General features: G+C 45.0%; 1 protein-coding gene across 4 annotated transcripts in view; it reads left to right on the top strand.

Moving 5' to 3' along the window:
* LOC135309655 (glypican-5-like) overlaps positions 1-25,773 on the top strand; it is a 381,061-nt gene that overhangs the window by 27,909 nt on the left and 327,379 nt on the right. For 2 of the 4 annotated variants that reach the window (XM_064435853.1, XM_064435852.1), the window contains exons 1-2: positions 130-392; positions 23,291-23,452. In XM_064435853.1, coding sequence (XP_064291923.1) covers positions 227-392; positions 23,291-23,452 — 328 coding nt within the window. In that variant the 5' untranslated portion in view covers positions 130-226. Of the gene's footprint in view, positions 1-129; positions 393-23,290; positions 23,453-25,773 lie in introns of those variants that run through there. The other 2 variants (XM_064435855.1, XM_064435854.1) reach the window with 1 other exon arrangement.

Raw genomic sequence — 25,773 nt, 5'->3', positions numbered from 1 at the left:
CCCGCCCCGCCGGGGCTCCCGGCCCGCCGCCGGCCCTGCCCCCGCCGCGCTCGGGGGGCGGCGGCGCCCCTCGGGCCCCGCTGGGAGGGGCGGGGAGGGGCGGCGGCCGCTCCCGCCGAGGAGGAGCGCGGGCGGCGGGCGGGGGCAGCGCTGCCGCCGCCGGGACCGGCTGAGGGCCCGCGCCCCGCAGCGCTCGGGCCGCCCGCGGCCGTGGCCGGGGTGCGAGATGGCCGCCGGCGAGAGCCGCGCCGTCCTGGGGCTGTGGCTGCTGGCGGCGGGGCTGTGCGGCGCGGTGGCGGCGGGCAGGTCCCCCAGCTGCCACGAAGTGCGGACGGCGTTCCAGCTGCGGCAGATCGGGCCCCTCAAGCTGGTCCCCGACGTGCCCACGGCCGGTCAGTACCGAGCCACCCGCGGGTGGCCGCTCCGCCACGGGAGCGTGGCGGGGCTCGGGGCGGGGGCCGGGCTCGCCTCAGCCGGGGTGCCGCGGTGCCGCTGCCCTGAGGGCTCGGGGAGCGGCAGCGAGCGCACCGGGCACGCCGCGGGCTGGAAGAACTCGGCGTTTCCCGGGAAGGGAGAGCGGCATGACTGCTGCTGCACTGTGCAGGTGGTGCTCGGCGGTGTCCCCCGGCAGCAGCGGCGTCTCCATCCCGCGTGTGGCAGCGGTGCCGTCCCCGCGCTGGGTGCCGGGCAGCGCTCCCCGCGGGAGGGCCCCTGGGAGCGGGCGAGTCCGCAGCCGGGTGGGTTTTGGCAGGCTCGTTTTGCTGGCCAGGTGTGGGGTCGGCACACGGCGGTGAATTCGCTGTGAGTTCTGACTCGGGAAGAGTTGTCTTGCAGATGAATTCGGGAGCGCTGTCATAGGGAAAGGCAGAGGTGACACCTTGGAGGGATACAGCGGACAGAACTTGGCTTTTGCTTAGTTAAGCACTAAGTCTGCAGCACTTGAGAAAGTTGATGAGCAGAGTGTTGTTCCGTTTTGCCTTTTCAGAGTTCGGGAACAATGCCTGGCAGCAGTGAAAGGGGAAAGTAATGCATAGATAATAAGAATAGACTTTTTTTTATTGCATATTCTACAACTAACCTGGTAAGGGGATGAAGCACTTTGTAATTAAACTCTTGTGAATGTATCATATATCTAGATAATGAAGTCACATTCCTCACTTTTACATGTTTTCCGATCTAAATAGTTCAGTGAATCTGTTTAAAGACAATGTTTGCGGCATTGAAATAAAAAAGAGAATATCAATCTCCTAACACAATTTCTAGCTACCTCATGCCACTGCAATTGCCTTTAGATAGGTGTGTAGTGGTACAAGTTTCAATTTGGGTTGTTGTTTTATTATTTTTACTTTCTTTTTTTTTTGAGAGTAGTTCAATTCAAAGCCTGTGGAGTTTGATGGAAAGACTCCTTGTGTTAGATGAGTTTTGGATATGTTTTCTGGCACGGGTTTCTGTCTTGGGGATTAAATTTGATAGGCCATTGAGCTGATCTCTTGCGGCTGTAATCGATTGCAGAGTGCTGGTGATCTTCACTTTGCATGAGGTAGTTGAGATGACACAGGGGTGTAGAGTTACCTGTGGAGGAGGAATCATTTGTCATTTTCTGGCAGGAAGAGATTTGCAGGAAAGGCATTTTGAAGCTTGGTTTTACTGTTCTGTGCTGATAGAGGCATCAGATGGTGGTTGTTTTGGAGAGGCAAAACAAGGCTTTTCATCCATTGTGATGGATGCTTACTTAACCTTCTCTGCTGAGCTCTTCATGGAAGGAGTTCCTCCAACTTTAAATTGAGGAATTTACATTATCTATTGAACTCTAGTGCTGTAGAGGAAACTTTCTCAAAAAGTTGTATGTTTTCAGAAGGAAGGTGTAGGTCCTGTGGTGCTGAAGAGGATTACAGAATCATGGAATGGTTTGGGTTGGGAAGGATCTTGAAGCTTAGTTCCAGCCCTGCTGCTGTGGACAGGTTTGTTATCTTCTTGTGTCCTTCCAATTTCCCTGTTCAATAACAAGCTCCCAGAAAAGAAATGGCCACAGAGAAGGTGAGAGAGGGTAATAATGCTTTTAAATTTTAGCTCATAAAGGTTTCCTTTGAAGAGGGTTGGAGCAGAGCTGAGAACAAGTGGTGCATATTGATCTTCCGTGTTCCTTGAGTATCACTCTGCTCCTCCAAAGCTGGTGTGCTTTGATGATCCCTTGCTGAGCACTAATGCCTCCTGTCTTGTGCCCTCTTTTAATTAAAAACTGAAGTGTTTTCCAGCATTTTCCTGGGCAGCTGTTATCAGTGAATATATCTTAATATACCCAAGTTTTTCATGACATTGGGGCTCATTTTATTTTGCATTTTAATGCCACACAAATGTTGAAGCACATCCCCTGGAGATCTTGGCTGTCAGCTAAAGTGGAAGAGTGGTGGGCAGCTGGGGTGGCACTGGGGAGCAAAGGGCTGAACTGAGCCCTGGGTGAAGTGCCAGGAGCTTTTATTACTGCTCACTTCTGCTCATGTGGGCCACACCTGCCCTACCCTGGGGTGCCTGCATGTTGGTTTGGGCTTTTCTCTAAAAAAAATTAGACTTCTGTTTCAAGTCCTGTAGCCTGTGTACTAGATATTTTCAGTCACCAAAGTGTTGAAAGCCCTTGCTCAAACCAGTATTTGTGAGCTAATGCAACAAATCTGGCAGAGGTTAAAGTCTTAATGATTATTGGATTCTTAGACCCTTCAGGAAAACCAGCAGCTCAGTCCAGGAGAGAAGCCCAACCCAGTGCCTGGGGAGGGACGGACAGACAGACAGGTGTAAATTTTCTGTCTCCTCTTATGGGTGGTGCCCATTTCACCTGGAATCAGATGAAATGCTTGGGAGAATTAGTAGCCGACCCCCTCCTGTGGCATTAGCTGTGGTTGCAGTGCTGAAGCCCTCAGCTGGTGGATCCTGGATGTGACCTGGTAGGGACTGGTGGGCTGGGAGCTGCTTCCCTGTGCTCACCTGGTCTGCAGCCAGGCTCCTGGGATGGCTGAGTGCTGGGAGAGGGCTGCCAGCATGGCCTGAGGGGAGGTGGAGAGTTTGGGCAGGACCTGCCAGCCTCCTGGATGAAATGTGGTGCTAAGGGAAGGAGGAGACTCCTAAAGGAAAAAAAAGGGCTTTTGCTCTTAAGGTGTGATGTGAATCTGGCAGCAACCTGCCTTAAAATTGTCACTTGAATGAGCTCTTAGAGATGAGCAGGAGTTTTCTTTTAAATTTCTCTTCCGCAGCTTCCCCCCAAAAGACATGAGATATTTTTCTACTGTGAAGTTCTAGTCCATGGATGAGTGCAGGGCTAAAGACATGTTTGGATGTGGGATGGGTAAGACATCCAAACTGCAGATCTGCTTGGTCTGTCTGTAAGACTGCCTTCTCTGCTGGTGGAATCTGTGCTTCTCTCTGGTCCCCTAATTTTTTGGAACAAATGGAATGTTTCAAGGGTAATTTGCTGCAAATAGCAAAGATTGGTCAGGTAAAGGTACTCCTGCCTTGGCTGTGATCCACAGGAAGGGCTTTTTGTGCCTTCCCCAGACTGAGAAATGAGGTAATGTGTCCCCAGTCGTGTACTTTGATTATCGCAGACTGAGCTGGGGTGTTTTTGTTGAGCTGGAGCTCCTTGGTTGACATTTTGATGAGAGAGGATTCTAAGCAGTCTCCAAGGGTGAAGGGCTGTGCTAATCCTGCCAGGGGACTAAGCCTGTGGTTCCAGGGAGTCTGGACAGCTCCAGCGGGCCGCGTGCTGCCCCGTGTGGAATGGCTGCCAGGCGGGGGCTGCGCTGGCCGTGCCCTGCCAGCCCTGGGTTGTGTTACAGCTCCATGCGCCCTGGCACGGGCTCTGGGAGGAGTTCCAGACACTCCCAGGTTTTTCTGGGACATGGAGCGTGGTGGTGGTGCCTGCCTGTCACTGCTCTCCAGGTTCTCAGGAGGACAGCTGGATGAGCCCAAGTGGAGTCTGTGACGTGAGGTGATCACATTCAGGCAGTGAATGGCAGCAGGACCAGAATAAAAGTCCTCTTGTGATTCCTTGGGCAATCGTGTAACCACGAGAACATCCTGCTCATTCACATATGCTCAGTTCTCCCTCTGCCTGGTTGACTAGTGTCTGAGCATGCAAACACCCCAGTCTGTAAACATATGGTAAGGAAGAGAGAAGAAGTGGGCTGGTTTCTGGGAAGCATGGAAAATACGTCATTTGTGAAAGAATTTTAGGAACTCCATACCTTATAAATAATCATCTTGTAGAAAACTACCAAAGGGATGATTAGCTTTATCTTGTTGTACTACTGCTTTACAAAGAGTGCAGAAGATGCCCAGGCTGTGCTCAGGAACATGCTTTTGAAGGGCAGGTTTTGTTCTAGTAAAAGCTGCTTTATTCTCCTGTGTCATCCTGCACCTTAAATCAGCAGGAGTGTTCATTACTGTGTCTATATTGAATATCCCATTGTGGAGCTGGACGTGCATTAGCAATTTATACATTAAAACTGTTTTACTTTCTGAATCATGACAGACAAGTCCTGGATTCCCACCAGAAGCCCCTTGCTGCATGTGGTGCATGCATTAGACTGGATCTTTTCCCACCTCAGTCTATGGCACAGCTCCCATGTGTGTTGAGAAAGGAGCATGATCTAGGTCCCTGTTTTGTATGTGTCCAAGAATATCTATTAAATTGCCCATTTTTTTATGAAGTGGGTCATGCCACACTTTATTCTGCTGTTTTTCTTTTACTACTGCTCAGCTTTTCTGCCTCCCTTATGAGAGCAGCGAGGTTCTCCTGGTGAGTGTGTAGTGCAGGAAGGCATTTTGCTCACAGTAACATTCTGTCAGTGTCTGCTGTGTGTCAGGGGAGACATGGACTCGCTGTGTTGGTCTGGGAAGTTTTTACCCCATCAGAATGAGAGACTAAAATCCTCTGGTGTGAGCTGCAGTGGGGTGTTCTGCCCACCTGCATGTGTGGTTGTGTGGGACTGCCTTCAACAGGGTGGATGAAGGGCACATCTGGGAGGACACATTGCTGGATGAGCACAGGTCTGTTTGTGCAGATGAACTGTGTAGGGTGGTTGTGATTGTTAAAAAAAGGCACAAAAAATAGTCCTGTTTCCATGAGGTTCCTGTTTCTTTTCGGCAGACCTGATTGTTCCCCAAGTTTGAAGTGTCCTTGGCATTACCCTGCAGCTTGTTAAGTGGAAGGTGTTTTTCCTGTTGCACTTCATATTTAGTTGTTTATGAGCACACAGGCTTCTTGGTGATTTATATCACAAAGGGGGTGAGATACCTTTTGAAGGGGCTGGGCTGGTCCAATGTGAGATGGATTCTGTTCCCATCTTTGTTCTTCTCTGAGTAGAACAGTTGTGCCTCAGTTTCCCTGTCTACAGGCTATGATTACTGTGAGCCACTTTTTGCTGAAAACCCACCATGAAAGGGTGGCAGGCTGAAGCTAGAAAAATTATCACTGAGCTGCACCTTCACTTCTTCAGGCTGACTTTCACTTAATTCTTTCCTTAGGTGAGGGAAAAGGCCAGAAGTTACTTTGGTTTCTGAAGGGGAAGCTGAACCTGAAGGTTGTCCATCCTTCACTTCTCTCATCCAGTCAGGGGCTGTGGTCTGTGCCTGCTGAAATAGCTGTTCTGAGTAGAAGGAAGGCTTTGCTTTTGCAGCCTGCAGCTCCTCTGGAGTAAGGATCCTTCCTTCATTAATCTTTCCAGGATTTTATAGCACTCTTCAGGCTCAGACTGTCACCAGAAGCGTTAACCTGAAGCTGGTCATGACTGTGGGTACAGGCAAGGTCTTGCCAGCAGTAACATCTTTTTTCCCCTTCTTTTCCCATGTCTTAAATTTCTGTTTGACGCAGGACCAGCTGCCCACTCTGTAATGCCCTCTTGGGAGTAATCTATAGGCAGAAAAAATGTGTTTAAACTTACTTAATGCCTCATAAAGATGGAATTGCTGTTCCACTGCCAGATGGAAACCTGTAGTTTTCATATCCATGGGCCCCAAGATCATTGTCCTTGGTGACTTGCATGAGCATTTGGTCCAGGTGAGAAGAAAAATGACTTAGTTACTCAGATCAGCCTTTCCTGTAAATGTCTTGGGAAGGTATCCAGGGGTCAGCAGAGAACCTACACTCCCCCAGCACACAATCTTCTTGTCAGACTGAGTCAAATATTGCTACAATTCACATGGTCTGTTCATTCTCGGAGATCTCTGCTGAAAAGAATGTGTAACGATTTTCATTTTTAATGGTCTGCTCAAGATCTGGTGATTCTGGAGTTGAAGTGGACCTTGGGATGGAAAACGAGCTTAGTAGGAAATGACTCATCCTAAAATACTGGTGGCTCCCCAAAGCTACTTCTGGAATATCTCATGTGCCACTGAAGTTTTGCTACCAGATTATGAGAAAAAAATAGAAAAATAATGTTCCCACACCCCCATGCTAGTGTGGCAGGTCTGAGCAGAGAGCTCTTAACCAAAGGGCAGTGCTAATGAAAAGGCACTAATGTGGTAAGTGGAAACAAAGTTGGCACAATAATTGCTATCTAAATCAATAAAATAAATACATCAAAATAAATAACAGCTTTCATAAGGATTAATAATGAAAAATGTCATAGCCTGAGGATCTGTAAAGAGCAAGGATATGTGTAAAATGCACCCTGAGTAGTGAAATGGTTTTGCTTTTAAATGGTATAAAACCAGTTCCAAATACTGTAAAGTCTTTGTAATTGAATCTTTGTCCCATGAAAGAATAAAATGACATGATAAAGAGGCATATGTTTAATAATAGTTCAAATGCATGCTCATCACACACCAGTTCAGATCACAGCTTTTGCTTCTAGGGGAAAATAGAAATTTTGATGGATCAGAGTCAATTCCCAGACAGCAGCCAGGCCTGTGACAAAATTTATGTGGAGTGTATCAATCTGTTGATTAGGTATCAGCATTTAAGATGATAGGTTCATCCTCATATCCATGAAGATACATTTAAAGGTATTTGCTTTGTTCACATACAAGGAACTTCTGAGCAGCACAAATGGATGAAAGAAAGCATCTAGCTAATATTTAATGATTTATCCTAAGGATAGAATAAGATAGGGAGACAAGCCTGCTTAAATCTTCCTCCAAGCAGTTAGGATTTAGTGTTTTGAGGCAGTATATTATTTGATGGCCAAACACAAAATATTTCTGCACAGTATCTTCTGTTTAGATGCACAAAAGTAACCAGAGCTTCAAGCTGAGAGCTGGCTGCACAGGGTTCCATAGCACAGACTGAGGAGGACAAGGTTTTGTGGTTTTTCCCCAAGGTTTTTTCCCTGTTTTGTGTCCTTCCTGACCCAGTGATCTGTAGATCCAGGGGTGCTGGGGCCTGAGCCGGGTCTGGACAAGGAGCTGCCTGTGCTGTGTGTGGAGTGGGCATAGCAGGGCTGTGCCATCCTGCTCTGACACTTTTTGTGGCTGCATTTTGTCCCTTCCAGCGGATAAATATTCTTTATGGCAGTGCTGATGGTGACACGATGAGCCCTTTGTGTCTGAGCTGCTGTAGCAGCTCTGGTCTGTCAGATCACCCTGTAGAAGAACCTAAAGACCACGTTTGCCTCCCCTTTCAGGATGAAATGAAACTCAGGTGGCTTTGCTAATTCCATGCTGTGTCCAGTGTTCTGTGGTGTCTGATGGCAGGTGAAGCTCCATGCTTAGTGGGGTGGCAGCCAGAGGAGCCCTCTGGGTCAGCAGAGCTCACTTCTGTCCAAGGTGCTGCCCAAAGGCTGACCCTGGCAGTCTGGCAGATGAGTTTTATGGATTGCTTGCCTGTCCTGGGCCCTCTTGGGGCTCTGTGCCATTGTACAGCACCAGGCAGCTCAGCAGTGCTACACAAATGATTTATGATGGAGCAATCACAACCTTGCCTTTTCTTATGGGTGCACACTGTGCATGCACTTCCAGGAGAATAAATCTATCTATTTTAGTCTTTTCAGTACATCAGTTTTAAAGGAGGGTTATTAATTACCTTCTTGGTGTATTCATACATGCATGAATAATGAGTAAAGTTTTAACTTGTGAAATTTCACAGCACAAGCTGGAAGAATACAGAAAGAAATTAAGACAATGGAGGAATTTTGAGTATCACAGATGATACCATTACATTTATTTTGTGGACTCAGAAGTCTCAGGAGGGTATCATTGATACATCTCCTCAGGTTCTGGCTTGCATTTTGATAGCTGAAATAAAGAACAAGCGTCGCCAGGCAATTGCATAGGAATTTCAGACCTGCAGAGGACAAAATTATTTCCCTAGAAGTTGTCTTTCCACTTTTTTTTCTTTTGAAATGTAGTTCTCAGCCTACTTTATGTGAGTCTGTGCCACATTCTGCCTTTGTCTGCTCTTACTGTCTGTTAATACTGATGGCCAGCATATATATATATATACTTAAATTATATATATAGATTTTTTTTTTTTGTCTTCTGATGCCTCTGCTTGCTTCCTGGGTCATGGTCTCTGGCTCTGCAGAGTTCTTCCATGCTGTGGTGGATGTGCCAGGGGTCTGGAGCCCATCCTCCTGCCAGGAGCTCCCTGTGACAAAGAGCCCCCGCGCCGACCACTGTCACCTCCTTCAGAAACAAATGAGAGACAAATTTCAGAGAGCTGCAGTGGCAAACCTGACAATATCAGCTAGGTCATGGTTGCTTTGTTTGGCAGCTAGTTAAATTGGATAGTTGGGCACATCCTAGATGTTAATGGTTAAATGTATTCATTGTTCCAACAAGGCCCCTATTCATAAGGGGACTATTCTGTGCTCGTTATGCATGCATAATTCCCATTAATGCTCCTAGGGGTTAAGGGTGTGTAGTGAGGGGGGAAATGAAGCTGATGTTTACACATCCATGTTTGCACTCAGAGAAGAGGTTTTGTAACACAGGAGAAACTGATTGTGTTTCCACAGATCCCTTAACTTCAAGGAAAACTTGAAATCTTTGCTTTGAAGAGGGAGTGAGAAGGGGAGAAAGTGACACTTGCATAAGCACCTACTTCCTTGCACACCATACTTTGTCAATGATCAGAAATATTACTCCAGTGCCATTATCATAGAAGCTTTTGAGAGTACCAAAGTGCTTGGAAATTCAGGTTCTTATTTGGGTATCAAAACAATGACTCTGAATCTTTAACTACTGGCAAAAAAAACGTTTGCAAACTTTTGACTTGATGTTAATCAGGGTGATGAGATTTTCTGATTTATTATACAAAATGGGTGTTTCCATAGAAAACTTTCAGATTAAGATTCCTCACTCTTAGGTGCACATCAAAGTCGTGTAAAAGCCATAAAGAAGCTCAGCACTGCCTAAGAAAGCCTTTCAAGTTCCAGCAAGTGCTTGAACTACTAAAGGTTTTGAAGTGCTCTAATCTCTGACATGGGTGACGTGCTAGGCTAGCACTTTTTTGTTTTGTCACAAATCATCCATGCACGTAGTGCAAAGGGACCCTGACAAAGTCATTTCACTTTTGAAAAGGGCTGCTTTTTTTCCTACCATTATGTCTCCCATTCACATCTACATGTTTGCTTCCACTTTGTTCAGGTCTAAGTAGCAGGGCATTTGCATAGTCTTCCCTTTGTTCTCGGTAAATATGGAGTAAAATGAGCAAGATCCGTGCTGTGAAATTAAAGCTCTACTCTTGAGAGATCTTAAGGGCCAAATCCTCACAAAAGGTACAGCAACATAGTGCCAAAGGAGCTGGTGTCCAGGAACAGCTTGCTCTGGGTGTTTGTGCTGGGAAATGTGAATAAAGGCAGACTAATCTGTTGAAAACTGGATGTAATTAGAAAAATACACTGCTGAGAGCTGCTGAAAGATTATAATAACAGAAAATAGTACTGAAAGAGAGCTGAAGTGATCATCTGGTCCATTCCCTCTGCTTGTGGCCAGAATAAACTGTTTAAATCAGTGAGAGAAGATCACAGCCTTTTTTGTCTGTTTGTTCCAGTGCTTAATTACCCTACTGCACAGGTTTTTTCCTAATGCAAAACCTAGCCCTTCCTTACTAAAATACAGCATTATCCTATTCTTAAGGCCTTCCTCTTTGCAGTAACACTCAGATGACAACTGCTCTGGTTTGTTCTGCTCTGAAATGATGCTCTGTGCTTTTGCACTGGTCCCAGAGCAATAAGCTTGTTGGTGTAAATGAATCTATACTAAGTTTGGGTCCCATGCACCTGGAATGAATGAAGTGAATTCCAGATGTGGTGACTCATTAAGGATTATCACTTGGTATTTGAGCCCTAAGAATAGGTTTGTTCCTCCTTTACAGGTTTGAGTATTGTGAAGAAGGAGCAAACATAGTGTGGGGATATAAAAATCCATGATCAGGAAGGTAAAATAACAAATTCACAGATTTGCCATGTAGTGGTAGATGTGAGCACGGAGAAAAAGCAGTTTTCAAGTGATCAAACTTTGAGCAGCAGTCAAGTTGCTGGACTGCTAGTGGGAAACTGCCCTGTTGTGGAAAGGCAGCATGGGGACACCTGAAGACAAGGAGAGCATTTGCTCCTAACTCAAATAAAACATTCACCCTACATTTTGCTGGTGGAAGGTGGTTTACTGTACTGCAGGTGTGGGGGTGAGGTGGCAATTGAAATCAGACGACATTGATCACAATTTTAAGTCTTGCAAATAGACATGAGATTTCCACAGCAAGTCTGAGTATCTCTTAATTTTTCAGGTTGAGGGGAGCTCTGGTCCTTAACCCTCTGTTTATCAGTGTTTCCCTCTTTTGGACTGTTAATTCCTGAGCAATGTTTAGTTGTTACTGATGTGGGGAAGTTATTCTTCATGGCTGAAAAAAGCTCAAAGATGAGGGTAAAGTTTACATCCCCAGGTGGGTTTGGTCTTGCTCCACATCCCTCTAATCCAGTCCTGTGCTGCCAGCAGTGTAGCCATCCCTGGCATGGTGCTGTACCTAAATTCAGATCATTCTCTACTGCTCCAGCTCAGAGCCTGTGTCTGTCCTCCCCAAAGCATGTCTGTCTGTCTGTCTGTCTGCAGAATGCTGCATGGCTGGGCTTTACATGACTTGTCCTGGGAGTCTCTCAGAGGGTGAAATCACAGAATGGTTTGGGTTGGAAAGGACCCTGAAGATCATCTTGTTCCAACCCAGGGACATTTTCCTCTAGACCAGATTGCTCTAAGCCTTGTCCAGCCTGGCTTTGAACTATTCCAAGGATGAAACATCCATCACTTCTCTGGGTAATCTGTGCCAGGCTCTCACCACCCTCACAGCAGAGAATTTCTTCCTAATATCAAATCTAAATCTATTGAGTTTGAATCTGCTCCCCCTTGTCCTGTCACTCCATGCTCTTGGCAATAATTCAGTTTTTGGGTAGGTTCCTCTCAGGTACTGGAAGGCTGTAATTAGATCACCCTGAACCCTTTCCTTCTGCAGGCTAAACAATTCCAGTTCACTCAGGCTGTCATTGTAGGAGAGGTGCTCCATCCCTCTAATCCAATCTCAGACCATAATGCCCTGTGCTCCTGCTCCATTGTCCTTCCATAAGGAAACACAAAAAAGTGGGAACTGGAGGGCTGGGGTGATGTTTTTGGAAACAGGGGCTTGTTAAGTGATATTTGGGGAGCAGCACCCAGGGGTTTTCATGGTTGTCACCACCACCGTGATAGTGGTGAAAATATTCCCTCCCTGAAACTCACAACAAGATCCAGCTTTGAAAAGTGCAATGTTGCTTCTCTTTTTACATGGTAGTTAAAAGGGATGGTGTAATGAGTGTGAAGGCAAGTGAACAAAGCATATGTAGAAAAACCACTGGCTTCCCAAAACAGACTAGGGCTTTAAAAAAAGGAATTGGAAGCACAGCTCTCAAGAGAAAGGCTTTCAAACTTCTGCTCAGAGAAGACTTGGCTTTAGTCTCCTAATCTTAGTTTTGAAGTTTGGGAAAAAAGATATCTGTTACCATTTGGAGCAGCCCAAAGTTGTATTTGGCTAAAGCATTGCATTTTCAGTTTCAAGCTGCAATAATCAAATTTACTCTTTCTAATCTGGTTTGCCTTAGATATGTCAGGAAATCTAAACATTTGCATTCCCCAAAAAGCAGCTGTGGTTTGGCTGTACCTGCTTGGGATCCAGAGCTGACTGGGAGCTTCCCCCTTGCTGGTAACAGACCTGCTGTGCCTTCTCTGATAGAAACAAACCCCAGCTGGGATGAAAAGTGTCAGTGTCATTTGTTGGCAGGGCTCTTGGCTTCCATTTGGAAAGTTTGTTCTAAGTCACTATCACAGGTGCCAAAACATGAGCTGGGCAGCAAGGGCTGCCTGGGGCCAGCCTGTGCCAGCCTGGCTGCTGTGTCTCTGTGGCTGCCATCCCCTGCCTGCCCCTGGCTTTCCCAAAGGCAGACTGAGCAGAGCCAGCAGTGCCTGCCCCGTGTCCAGCTGGCTCCAGGCAGCTCTGTGACACGGGGCTGTGCTGGCCACCCAGAGCTCCAGGAGTGCTGGCAGATCTGGGTGGAACAGCACAAGACAGAAGGGAAGGATAATCAGTTCAGTGTGCTGTGGAGGTGCCTTGTTGGAGTGATGTCAGGGAGAAACATGATTTCTTAATTTATATCACAGGTTTACAGGGTCCAAATCAAAAGCAGGTCTTAGGAAAGCACTGAACATACATACACATAGCAGAGGGCACTCTCCACTAAGAATTGCTTACTGGTCTAAGCAAACTAAGGGAAGAGATCTTCCTCTTTTCCATGTCTGAAACAAAGTGTGGAGCCTAAGGTCAAATATGCATTTTAGTATTGCCACATGTAGGAGCCCATCAGGGGTTTCCACACTGGGTTTTGAAAGTTGTTTGTCTGTGGCCTCAGCTTAAAGGCTTTTAGAATATCTTCCTGCCTCCCCTCAGCCTTTGGGAAGCAGTATCTGTTTCAGAATCTGTTACCCTGGTTCAAGAAGTCCCAGAAAGATCCAGGTTTTCCTGATGAACGTGCTGCTGGGGTCCTGGGGAGGCTGGTGGAATGTGTCCTGTGCAGTAAGCTTGGATGCTTTCCAGCTCAGGGGTGTGACTGGTACCCAGAAATCAGGGCCCCTTCAGGTGAGATTTCACTGTGGACTGTCTGTAATTCTCCAATTCTTTGTTCCTTATGTGCTCCTACCACAATCAGAACATCTTCCATGGTCCAGGCAGACAGAACAAAGCAAAGCCAAAATAGATAAGAAAGGGCAGAAGGCCAGTCCCATCCTAAGCACTGCCGTGTGCTTAAGGGGAAATACTGGTGTGGCCTTAATTTCATGGGGGTTAGGTTAGCTAGAGGGCCCTTGCTGCTTTAGACTGTCACCAGCTCCATGATGGTTTTGGAGTTTTGGCTGCTTGACCTTCCGTTGGTTGTCATTGAATGCATGCATCTAAAAAATCACAAGCACTTGTCTTAAATGAAATGCAAGTTACTCTAAGGTTACTCCAAGCATTTCTAAATCAAATTCTTTGTAGGTTCATTTTTCTCTTAATTTTGATTTTTCTTACTAAGGGCAGGTTTTCTTGGGTTTCCTGGCTGTGATCCCTTTTTCAAGATCTACTCAAGAGTTTGACCCAAAGCTCTCTGAGTACAGAGCTGTGTTAGTCTCAAGCTGCTAAATCCCCCCATGAAACCCAGCACAGTGCTGTCTCTGCCTGTGCTTTGTTTTATTTTGTATGACTTGATGCCACTGGGTGTCTCTATTGACATCAGGAGGTGCTAAACCAAGCTCTCTGATTTTTTTGCCTTTCCTCTTTTCCTGCGCACGTGGTCTGGAGTGGGAGAAATGATCTGAGCATAAATCTAGGCTCAGCCTAGACCATCAGAAACTGGCTCCTGCTGTCTTGTATGTGACCTGTGTGGCTGTCAGCTGGTTCCTCTGCATGGCCTTGCTCAATGAGTGCTCCTGTGCAGTCACTGTCACATGTGCTGGGCTCTTTCCCGTCTCTCCTCCTGGGGGATGCCTCCCCATGCTTGTGGGTCCAGTTCGTGGTGTCACATTCCAGTTTGTGACAAATTCCAGCAGTGACAGCAGTGGCATTGTCTGCATAAGGAGCCACAGAAAGGGAATGAGGTGCAGAGACCTTGTGATGCTGGAGTCTTGCTGCAGCCTGTTTTAATTAATTACTGTGTCATGGGTGATGAAGTTGAAGAATTGGCCCTGGTGAGGGGTGTCTTGTCTAGTAAGCAGTTGCTTAGTTTTGCTTCAATTCTTCCTTTTGTGTAAATAGTGTCAAGAGTGCAGGCTGCTTTCCTTAAAATTCTTGGGTCTTTCACCTGGGTTTTATAGTTTTCCTCTTTCTTCTCCCTAAAAACAAATAATGAGAGTGAGAATGCATCCTAAAGAAATACATTCAAATGCTGGTAGAAACTAATCTAAATCAGCCATTTCTCATTCTTAAGTCGTACACAAATATGAAGTTAAAGGCTTACAGGAAAAGCTCATTGAGAGCATTAGGATTTAGGTTGTAAAATTAATACTTAGGCAAGACTAGTACATATTTTTAAGGAAGAGAAAATAGTTGTCTGAGCACTTGGCTTCATGTATGGGTTTCAAGTGAGATGGCAAAAACAGAAGTACTCAAATTTTGAGAGGAAAAGGGAGTATTGAGGAGTTGCTATTCCTCTCCTTTTAAATACTGTTCTTGCAATTTCCCTTTCTGAGGCCATGGCCCAAATGTCCAGTAGTCCCTTGGCTCCTTTAGATTTATCTTTGCTTTTGTTTCTTCTTGCAGTCGAACCTTCTTACAGATTTTTATGTTGATAGGTAAAATGAAGAAGAATAGGAAATACATTTTATCATGACCCTGTCTATATCTTTGACATTTTCTATGCTTTGCCACCTTATATGGATCTTACCACAGCAGGTAAAGCATATTAGGAAGTAGTTCCTATTAAAAAGTTGGTAAAACATTTGCTAACATTTGAATTATAGTTAGGGTTTGAAGTTGAGATGAATGAGGTGATTCACACCTCTCATAAAGAATTTTATGCCCTCCCTGTAGGACTAGATAGGCAGCCTGTGTGATTTGCATTCAGAAGGTGTTTTTCCCCTAACTGTACAGGGCTAGAAACCTCCTTTTTTCATTCAAACACAATTCAGTTTTGTTGTAAGCTGTGTTCTGCTTGAGGCTTCCCACCTCTTGTGGTTTTGGTGTCTCATTCTTCAGGTAAGGCAGGGTTCTGTGGCAGTGAAATGCTGTCCCCTCTGGAGAGCAGAAATGCAGCTGTTGGTTCATTGCTGTCCTTGGATTATTCGGAGTAGGAAGATTTACTAGACTCCTCTGGAAAATATTTTGTATGTGTTTATGATTTTTTTTTTTTTTTTTTGTGGTGGAGAAAATGTTTGGGATTTACTGCTTGAAATGTGATGAGACATAATGAAAGATGAGTTGTAATAGAGCCTAAATTAATGAAAGTTCTTGTAATTTTTCTGTCACCTCTGCATTCAGTTAGATGTGTTGTCCCAGGAAAATGGAGGAAGGAGTTGGCATTGCAGTAAATGTAGAAACCCCCGTGCTGAAATCCACTGGTCTCTACCAACCCGAGTTGTTTTATAATGTACTTTATGTATATCAGTCTTCATGCTTATGTGTCAACTCTAGGATAAAAAAGGATGGATCCTTGAGAGTGTAAATCTTTTGAATTTGCATATAGTGTGTAGTTAGCAAGCTCTTTAGCAGTCAGTGTCCTGCTGCCTGCCTCCCAGATAGATCCACATTCAGAGAATATCTCACTTAGCACTGGGCTCATGGGAAGTTATTAAATGTAGTCAGCATTAAAGAATTTATCTCCCTCCTGAAGAAGTGCCAGGCATGGAGGAGTGGCCAAGTGCAGTCCCTGGGCATGGCAGGCAGTGCTTGACTGCTGCTCCTGCACGTACCAAGCTGAGTCTCTGCTCAGCTGCTCAGTTTGGCGCTTGGAGTGAAGTTCTGTAAAGTGAGTTTTGTACCTTCCTACTGAAATTTGTCTGGTTCTGAGGTTAGGGCTGGTGTGGGGAAGACCAGAGGGAGAGGGCAGTAAACTGTGGAAGTTAATTATTCCTTCAGGAGTCTGTTTACCAGCTTTATGGCTGCTGGGCATTGATGCCACAGATGCATCTTCCAACACCCTACTGACAACCAGGCTGTTCTGGGAAAAACAAAAATCTCCAGTTGTAGCTGCTTTGTAGATGTGTTACAGGACTTTTTATTCCTGTGTGTGAGTTCCATCCCCTATTCCTCCTGCCAGAGGCCTGGTAACAGGCACAGAGCAAAGAACAGTGACCACAGCTGCCTTCTTAGCTCTTTGCCTTCAGCCTCCTGGGTACAGCCAGACTTTCTAAGGAACAGCCTGGAAAACGGAGGATGAGTGACATGAGGAGGTCTCTCCCTGCAGAGCTGCTCCTCCTTGCAGGGAAGCTGTGGCCTGGAAATGTGTCCAGCTGCTCCAGGATGTCCCACAGGAGTGCAAAGGATTGGAGGAAGGCAGGGAGAAGGAGAGCTGAGGGGCCAGGGGAGGATCAATAGATGGAAATCTTGTCTGAGGAGAGGGACTGTGAGGAGTGAAGGGAATGCCTGGTTTGTGCCTGTGTAGGTTCCAATGAATGCAAGGACATTCAGTTTAGGGAATTCAGATGCTTTTTTTGCTCATTTGGGTCCAGGCACAAGACAGGTTCTGTGGGGCACAAGCCAGGGTGAAAATCCTACCAGTGACCTGTGGGGTAGGGCAGAAGGTGCTTTGGAAACTGCACCAAAAAGCAGAGTATAAGAGCAATGAGAACTAGGCAGACAGCAGAGGGAAAAGGAAAAAACTCAAACAAAATGCACCTAGCACCAGGCCTAACAACATTTCATGGTGCAGATGGCACCCTTAAGAGCTGTGTATTTGGAAGAGTTCCTGCTCTGGAAGCTGATCAGGGCTGGTGCCTGATGGTCTCCAGCTGTCCTGCAGGCTGTGGCACCTGCTGATGCTGCCAGCTCTCTGGAGTCACGACATCCATGCTTCTTGCTGTCCCCCTTTGTCCCACTCCGGGCTCCCACCCTCTTAGATGTGCAGGTTTAATTCCAGTGCAGTCAAGGGCTCTACTCAAGAGCTCCTGAGCAAATGGAAGCTATTTGACCTGACAAAGTTGGAAGTAGCTGCACGTGCTAGTAGTTATGTTAGTGGGTTATCTAAGCTGTGTTTGATAAAACTCGAGATGTTTACCTTTTAGCCTTGAGTGTTTCAGCTGGAATAGCACATCTGGTCATAGCCTTAGTCATGTTTCAGTGTATTTCAAAAGAGCAGTGAGAATGCAAAGTCTACTGATCAAATTAAATAGTATCTCTGTTAATGTACCTCATGAAAGAAGGGACGGGGAAAGAAAATTTTCATAACTGGTGTTTTCCAAACTGCACTTGTAAGGTTTCCTGCTGGATGTATGCATGTTGCCAAGTTGCATGTAGGTGGATGGGACAAATTTGGGCTCTGCTTTGGTATTTCAGGAGCTTTTTGCTTTCAAGGGACCTTTGTGCTGTTTGTCTGTGTGATCTTTATATTAAAGCTGATAGTAGGATTATTTTAACAAATCAGAGGAAAGACTTAGAAACAGATTGGAAAGTTCTTTCTGCCTAGTCATAAAATATGTGTAGGAGGCCCTGGCTCTAGGGTACCTGAGGCAGGAAGAAAAGACACCTCAGTTTGACTTAGACTCTGATCCCTGGAGCTGACCAGGCTTTTACTGCTAGCCCAGAGAGCAGGTTTATTGAGTTAGCTGCTATTTTATGTCCCAGAGCACTGATTCATTGGCTTGTTGATTTTTGTGCTAATTCCTGGCACTACTTCAAGCATAGTAACTACCATATCTTACACACTGACAGATAAAATAGCAGCTGTTCGACTCTGCACATGTTGAGTTGATGAGTTGAAGATCCTTTGCTTGTCTTTCTAGTTGCAAACATTTTCTTGCTTGCAGTGGGCCTGAGCTGTGGTGTAAGGCTGTGCACAGGGAGCTGAGCTCCCTGCTAGGTGAGGATGGCCACTGGATGAGTTTCTTGACAGCAGTCTTGCAGATGAAGGTGGAGATGGTTTTAGCACTGCTGGGCACGGGAACCTCACAAACTTGGGGCAGCCTACAGAGGCTGGATTCCCTTTCCTTGATGTGGCTGTGCTGGTTGGGCTCTGCTCATGCCCCAAGTCATTGCAGGGAGAGCCCTTGTTGGAAATAGCTCCTTTTTCACTTGACTTGGCCTCCTCCCCAAATTAGTTTGTGTTTAATTGCTGAGTTTTCCTCAAGCTGAGGCAGCAGCTATAGCAGACAGATGAGTCTCAAGAAGGATGAAGTGTTGGCTCCTGTTCAGCTGGGCCAGACACAATGCAACGCACTTTTGGCACCTTTCTCTGTGTTACTAAGGCATAATCAGTCTTGGAGCCTTTGAAGATATTTGTACAACATTAAAATTTTGGGCTTTGGACTAAAGCTTTGTTTGGAAATACTGTTGAAATGTTTGGCAAAATACAAAGGCAAAAGCTGTCAGAAGAAAGATTGCACTGAGCTCACCCTCTGATCGTGCTTACTCAGGACTCTTCTCTGCAGTGGAAATTAGAGTTTCAGCTTGTTTGAAAAAAATAAATCAGCCTGTCTTTGAAAAAGTTGGTGCAGCTAGATCAGTTATTGTGTGTTAAATTTGGCTTTCTGGTTTCAGAGTATGGCATTTACAGTGTGTGCAGCATTTTAAAGACAGAACTGTTAAACTACATGGTCAGCTAACAAAATGAATATATATTCAGCTTTTGGAAGAAGTAAATTTTGTTAGCTAAACAGGACTCTCTGCTTTTGGGAAATGGTACTGATTCAACTAGTTTTAATGGCCAGAGTCTTAGATTTTATTTGTACCAAAGCTCAAAATGAAGTCCCAAACTTTTTCATTCAAAACAAAAAAGTTCTCCAAGCAACAGACAACAAAATACTGCACAGCTGATTTCAATAGAACTGGCCAGGTGGATGTCAGGTAAGGATACACAGTTTTCTGGGCATTTAGCACCTACGGTAATTTATAATTGTGACAGGGAAGTGTCTGAAGGTGATGCCTTTGGCATGTATTAATTGCTTTGGGGTTGCACACTAGTTTTCAACAGGGATCATTGATGCATTCCAAAACACACACGCTTTACACTCGGGTACTTTTTTTCCTACACTTCTGAATGTGACTGTTTTTCAAAGTGGAGCAAGATACTTTATCCTGTTTTTTATAATAACAGTAAGGGTTTAAAGTCTGTAGTTTTTCTCACTTTAAAAAATAAGCCAGTCTGTAGTTTTATCCAGTACTCAAGGGAAAAAGACTTGAATGGAAAAATAATGTATATAATCAGCAGAGTAATCCTTACATATGATCTGAAGCAGAAAATTAATTTGTTTTAGGAAAGCTATAATAAACCTTTTGGAATTGAAGCCCAGGCATGTAGAGTTGAAAGTGTTCTGCTCTGTCAGTAAGTTAATGCATAAGAAAATGAAAGAGAGAGGTGCCTTGGATGCAGATGCTTTGCATCTGTGGCATAAAGTTAGTCTAGCAGGGGGCTCCCATCGTGGTCAGGGGCTGGAACACGTGGGAACAGAGAGCTGGGTTTGTTCAGCTGTAGGAGGATTAAAGTTAAGGGAGGCCATACTGCTGTGTGCTACCTTTTGGAGGAAAATAGGGAAAATGGAGTCAGGTTCTTGTAGGTACATGGTTGTATGCTGGAAAAAACCCAGATGTGAGTTGGAACATGGGAAATTATCTTCAGAGAGAAATTTTTAAATTTATTGTTTTACCATGAGTGTAGTCAAATACTGAAATGGGTTCTGAGTGGTTGTGGTACTGTTCATGCTTGTAGGTGCTTGAAACTTGAGTGGATGAAGCTCTTCTGAGTTAGATCTGCTTTAAGGGGGAGGCTGAGGTGGAGGCTCCTCCCAAATTGCTAGTAGGAAATGGGGGGCAGTTTGGGGAAAGCTGATAAGCAAGTCCTGGAGGGAAATTAGCAGGGTGAAATCCTGAAATGATGCTGTTGGTAACTTCCAGGAGCAGTGCTTTCTCTCTGGTGTATTGGATGGCTTTGTTCCTTGAAGAAGGGAGGAGTTTGCCCTTAGGGCTGGGTGGCAGCTCACTCTGAGCAGGGCTAGTGGGGTGCTCTGTCTCTGGGGGCTCAGCCCCTCTGTCACTGCTCCTCCCCTCTTCCCACTGGAGAGGGTATTCTTCATCAAGATGAAAGAGATGAGATAAACTAAAATTAGTATCTGAGTTATTAGAGACATGAAGACATTACTAATGAGTTCTAATTTAATCTCGGCACCCAGGCATGTATGGCAGTGAAACCTTTTATTAGGTTTCTATAATTGTGTTAAAAGTGATACCCTGAGGCTAATACTGGAGCAAATGAAATTGCCAGGCTGTGTGCATGACAGCACTGACCTGACAGTCCTGTGAGGAGAGTGGGGCTTGCTCTTTGCTGGGCCTTCAGTGCTCTGTGTTTTACATCAGGCTCCTGAACTGTCAGGGGCTTAGTGCTGTTTCTGTTTAGGAGTGCCTTCTGTGTCATTTTGGCTCTGGACCAGCAAATCCCAGTCCTCAGGCTCCTGGAGCATTCATGGGGGAGATAGCTGGGTGGGGAAGCCCAGGAGTGCAGTTCCAGCTGACATATCAGTATCCTTCCAGCTTTCTGGAGGGGAAGCAGGTTCCTGTGTGCCTCGGTTCAGAGGGCAGTGCCAGGGACAGCTCTGGTGGCCACGGGTTGCCTCCTAGCCAGAGCCAGCACAGAGTTCCTGCTATTTCAAACCTTTCTTGATACAGGTCTGAGCTTTGCAAAGCTCTGTCAAACAAAACTACAGAGGGCTGCTGGGGGAAATGACTGCTCACTTTAAAAAATTTTATTGAACTTCAACAAAAACTACAATAGAGGACTAAATAAGGAAAAAATACAGCACTGAGAGCTCCCTGTGACTACTAGCCACGTGGCTCATCTACGAAATGGATGTTCTGCCTTTTATATTTTTAGTCCCTCCTAAAGTTTTGTCAGTCAGCTGTTTCTGTGACATCCATTGGTGGAGATTCTTGATTGGAGGTCAGGTGTTGTTGTGCTGCCTCTCCTGGTACCAAGCCAGCCTCCTGTAAATGTCTTGACTACTAAGGCTAAGGGGGGAAACAGGACTGTGGAATGACATCTTAAAATAACATTACTGTACATCTACATAATATTTATCTCTTAACTGTGAGAGCCAGCTGTTACATTGCTTGTCTATAACAGAGCTGTAAGCAGAAGTGCTCTGGGTGTCAGCACCTCAGCCCTGCAGATGCTGGGCAGCATTTCCAGCCCCTCTGCTCGGACTCCTCTTTGTGACTGAGCTGTTTGCAGTCTGCATTACAATTTCACTGGTGCTTTGCTGTGCTGGCTCAGAGCAGTGGTGCTTCCCTGACCCCCAGTTCCTTGGGACAGGACAAACTGGATCAGGGAGCCCCTCCAAATTAAAATTAGCCTGTCCAAGGAGCTAATTCCACCCTGGGACCAGCGTGCCCAGCCGGTGACGGGCACAGCCCTCCCTCTACTGCTTCTGGCAGGGCCTTCAGTGGGGTTTGGGGCTTCACACTGTTCTTGTTTCCCATTTTTGAGATTAGATTGAAGCATGAAACAAATCCACCTCCAAAATGGTACCTGACTCAGCTCTGTGACAACTTACATCTATGTTTGCAAACTTGTATAAAAATGTAGTGAATTGAAATACTTTGGTTTTGACCTTCTTGACATAAATTAGCTGCACTTTCAAATAAGAGTGGCTGTAAACTGGAAGCACCATTTTCGAGTCAAATGAGATGTTTTAGCTAACTTGTTTTTATTTTTTCCCTGGTGAGGGAGATTTATTGAATTGGTTGGTCTTCGAGCTGCTGGCCTGGAGCTGGCTGTGAGCAGAGCCTGGTCCTTTGGCGGTGCCTGCTGATTTCACAGTGCATCCTCATGTTTTTGATCCCTGTCAGTTATGCATTGCTGGGCATTAGCCTGCAGGGCCAGGTTCATTAATATTTCCGTCCCAAGGCCTGGTCTGGGCTCTCTGCAGTGGCCTGGGTGAGAAACCCTCAGGAGGAATTGTGGCTCTGTGGAGAATCAGGGCAGTTTTCATCCATGTGTGCCCGCCAGCCCTGTTGGGGCTGTGTGGGGAGGGGGTGCCAGTGGTGTTTGCAGTGGCTGGGAACAGAGACCCCCTTGGGCACAGAGGTGGCAGTGTGGGGACACACCAGCTCCAGTGAAATGGTCCATACGGCCAGCAGTGGGGTGGCAGTGGGGAGCTTGGCCACCAGTGTGCCACTGGTGTTCCTGGCAAAGGCTGTCTCCTTCCCAGAGCCTGAGGGATGGGATGGAAGCGGACACTGTGGCCCCTTTCCCTCAGGCCTCTGTTTCTGCCTTGAGGTGGAGGGAAGGAAGCCCCTGACACACTGTCACACTTAATACTGTGTGAGTCTTTGGGCTCTGGTGTTTATGTGTGCCCTGCTGTTGGGTTTGCTTGCTTAACAGTCTCTTGCTTTTTTCCTCCCCTTCTAAAAACGTGTGTTTGTGGAGCTTCAGAAAATACTCACCTGTGCCCATGGTGTAGAACAAACAGACCCCGAGTGTCCATCACAATTCTGATGTAGGTTCCCTTACCAAGGATACTCAACTTACTGAAACACATACAAAGATGGAAGGATTAAAAAAAAAAAAACAAACAACAAAACCAAACACTTTCTTCAAGAATGAAGTTTTTAATTAGCCTTCAACTTTCTCTGTAGTTGCAAGGTGAGAGTGATTGCATTGTCTTTATTTTTTTTATTTTGGTGAGCTGCCTAGGAGCTCAGAGATTTTTTTAAGAAGGTTCCCCTAGTGTAAGAGGTGAATAGGTGATCCCTTGAGGCACACCAGGGCTGAGTATTGGATCCTCAATTGAGGCAAGGTTATCACTCACACGTTCAAGTTTTGATACCTTTAGTGCAAGGTGTATGGTGGAAATATTCCCCCTTTGATGGTGCATCTTCATGACCCAGATTCTGTTGTGCCCCTGACTGTGTTCAGGTAACTTTTGTGCCCGTGTTCTTAACAGTGTAAAAGAACTTACCAGCTGATAATGTCATGTTACTCGAATGAAATCATCACAACTTTGTCCTTCTGAGCACAGCTGAGTTTCACATTGTCATTCCTTGTGGGTTTTGTCTTGTTTCAAAATCTAAAATGTGGTGGTTCTGATGTTAAGATGCATTGCTTTTATGGTGTGAGTTCAGGGGTTTTCTGATTTTTGTGTTTTTCTTGTTTGCTTTAAGAATCAGATTTGCAGATCTGTCAGCACAGGGCACCAACGTGTTGCACCAAAAAGATGGAAGAAAGCTATTCGGCAGCTGTTCGGAGGGAGAGGACTCAGAGCATCCAGGCCCTGAACTTTGAGCTGAAGTACATGATTGTTGGTCACATCACAGCTTTTCAAGGTAGGAAATTTTTGAATAGTTTATAACAGTATCCTCTGTAATCCAAAGGAAAGCTCTTATTTTTGTTTTTCATTCCTCTTGCATCACATGCTCTTGTCACTGCCTTATGGTTTGCTTCCCAGTTCTTTGATGGTTGTGATTTTGGATAGAGGTGATGGCACTTAATCTTGACTGGTATGTCAAGCATCTTCCTAAATCTAATTAGGAATAGATTTAAGGGGTTTCTGGGGTTAGTGAGGAATTTTTAAGGCATTTTTAAGTGTCTTTTCAATGCCTGCTGGTCGTGCTTTTTGATATTCTCTTGTGTTGCCAAACCATTTACAAGTGTAGAACATTAAATGAAGATGCATTTGTTTGTGGATGCTGAAAAATAAGTGTTTTAACTGATATGTCAAATGAGAATACAGCTCTTCCTTCATGACAAAAGGAAAGGGTACCTTGCTCTAACAGACACATATCAGACTATTTAGTTCCTTCATGCAGGTGGTTGTGCTGTTACAGGGAGGAAAATGCTTGGGGAGAACTGTGTGCTGTAGTGTTGAGTGCTGGAGGCTTTTCTCTAGAAGGGCATTTAAACATAAGCTGTGAACTTTAAACTTATGGTGGCTGAGTGATTAAATCAGTCAGTGAGTGGTGAATCCAGCTTACTGACCTCTGTGGGCCTAATTATGTGCTTAATTTTAACTCTGCTTTGCCGTGTTCAGTGCTGAGCACCCTCATGGAATGGGTTCAGAAACGAAGCCAGTAGTTATTAAAATACCAAGTGTTGAGGCTTGGGTGATTAAGATCTATTGTTAGAAGGCAGGTTTTATCAGTAGTATCTTTTTTTGTCTGGTTTCTCCCATTTGAGTGAAAATACTATAAATAAAAGATATGACTGACAGTTAATAAGAGACAGCATATTATCAAAAATTGACAATAAGTGATGGTGGAATTCTGAAATAGACATGAAGGGGCAAGAGAAAAATTTTCTTCTTCTTTTGTTTTTTTTTTTTATATCATTCCTTTTTTACCCAGAAGTGAGAATTGGCACTTTTGGTTTATTTTACAATTAATTTTTGAAAATGTTTGATATCCCCTTTCATTAAAAAATTGGCTTGGAGGGCACTTCAGAGGAGCACTGCAGTGAAAGAGTGCCTGTTGGCATTGTTAAATGCTGGTTATTCATTCAAGCAATCTTTCAGTATTATGATTGAATAAAGGTAAGGTCAGAATAGATTAACCTAGCAGCCCCTTTGGGTCAAGCCAGAGGCTTTATTGTCCATTGCAGATGAAGCCTTTTGATGGAATGAAAGCAGTAGTTAGACATTTCACACAGTTTAAATTTACAAGCATTTTCTGGAAGTGGGTAAATAGGTTGTTTGTTGTGACTTGCTGTGGCTGGCCTTCTGTCTGCATTAGGTGGGAACACTTGAAAAATGTAACTTTGCTGGCTTGCTCTGGGAGCTGCTTTTGTTCTTTGGTTTTGTCCCAGGTGTCAGGGAAAAGCCTCTCTCTTTATCTTGTGCTGGATAAACATTCTGTTGCTAAGAGTGGTGCTGTGCGAGACATTTACTGAGAGAGAAGATCTTTGCATTGAATTAACTCTGTCCTTTTGCTCTGTTTTCACTTGTTGCTATTTTGAATGATAAAGTGAGTGTGCCAACAGCACATTTTACAGCCTGAGTAAAGGAAACCCTGATTTTTAGAAGCTTTCAGATGCTTTTTAGATTTCATGTTTTTTTTTGCAGCATGGAGAACTGACTCAGACTCACTGAAAAGTAGCACTTATTCATTTGTATGGAGTGGTGTTTACTTGTACAATTTGCATGCACAATTTACTTTTATATATACACATTTTTATATTGTTAGTTTAGTCAAAGCAAAGCAGTAGTTAGCCTTGCTGCCTGCTACTGAGGAAATCTAAGCTGCTTTTTGTGCACTTCAAGCAGACAATACTGTTAATATTACACCAGTGCTGATGAAATAATTTTCAAGATTACTGTGGTGTAAGAAATGGATTTTCAGTGGTCCATCACTGAGAACATAGTGGTGGCAGTTAAATTTCATTCGGGAAAAGAGACAGTTTTTTTGGAAGGGGAGATGCCTAAAGAGAATGTTGGTTTGTTTTTTTTTTTTAAGTTATCATCTCCTTATATTCCTTCAACTATAAGGAGATGATATTCTTTCAAGAAGTCAGAAGACAGTTCTGGGGGCATTTAAGTGCCACAAGTATTAATAATAAGAAGCTTTCTCACGTGAGTAGGAGTTTTGATATGAATTTGGTTAAATATTCCCTCTACACTGCCTTGGCACTGCAGTTGGCTGTGGGTATTTTGGAC

The sequence above is a fragment of the Passer domesticus genome, chromosome 11 (assembly GCF_036417665.1).
Source record: "Passer domesticus isolate bPasDom1 chromosome 11, bPasDom1.hap1, whole genome shotgun sequence".
NCBI lineage: Eukaryota > Metazoa > Chordata > Aves > Passeriformes > Passeridae > Passer > Passer domesticus.
Note: the sequence above shows the minus strand (reverse complement) of the source record. Positions and strands in the feature narration are given on the sequence as shown.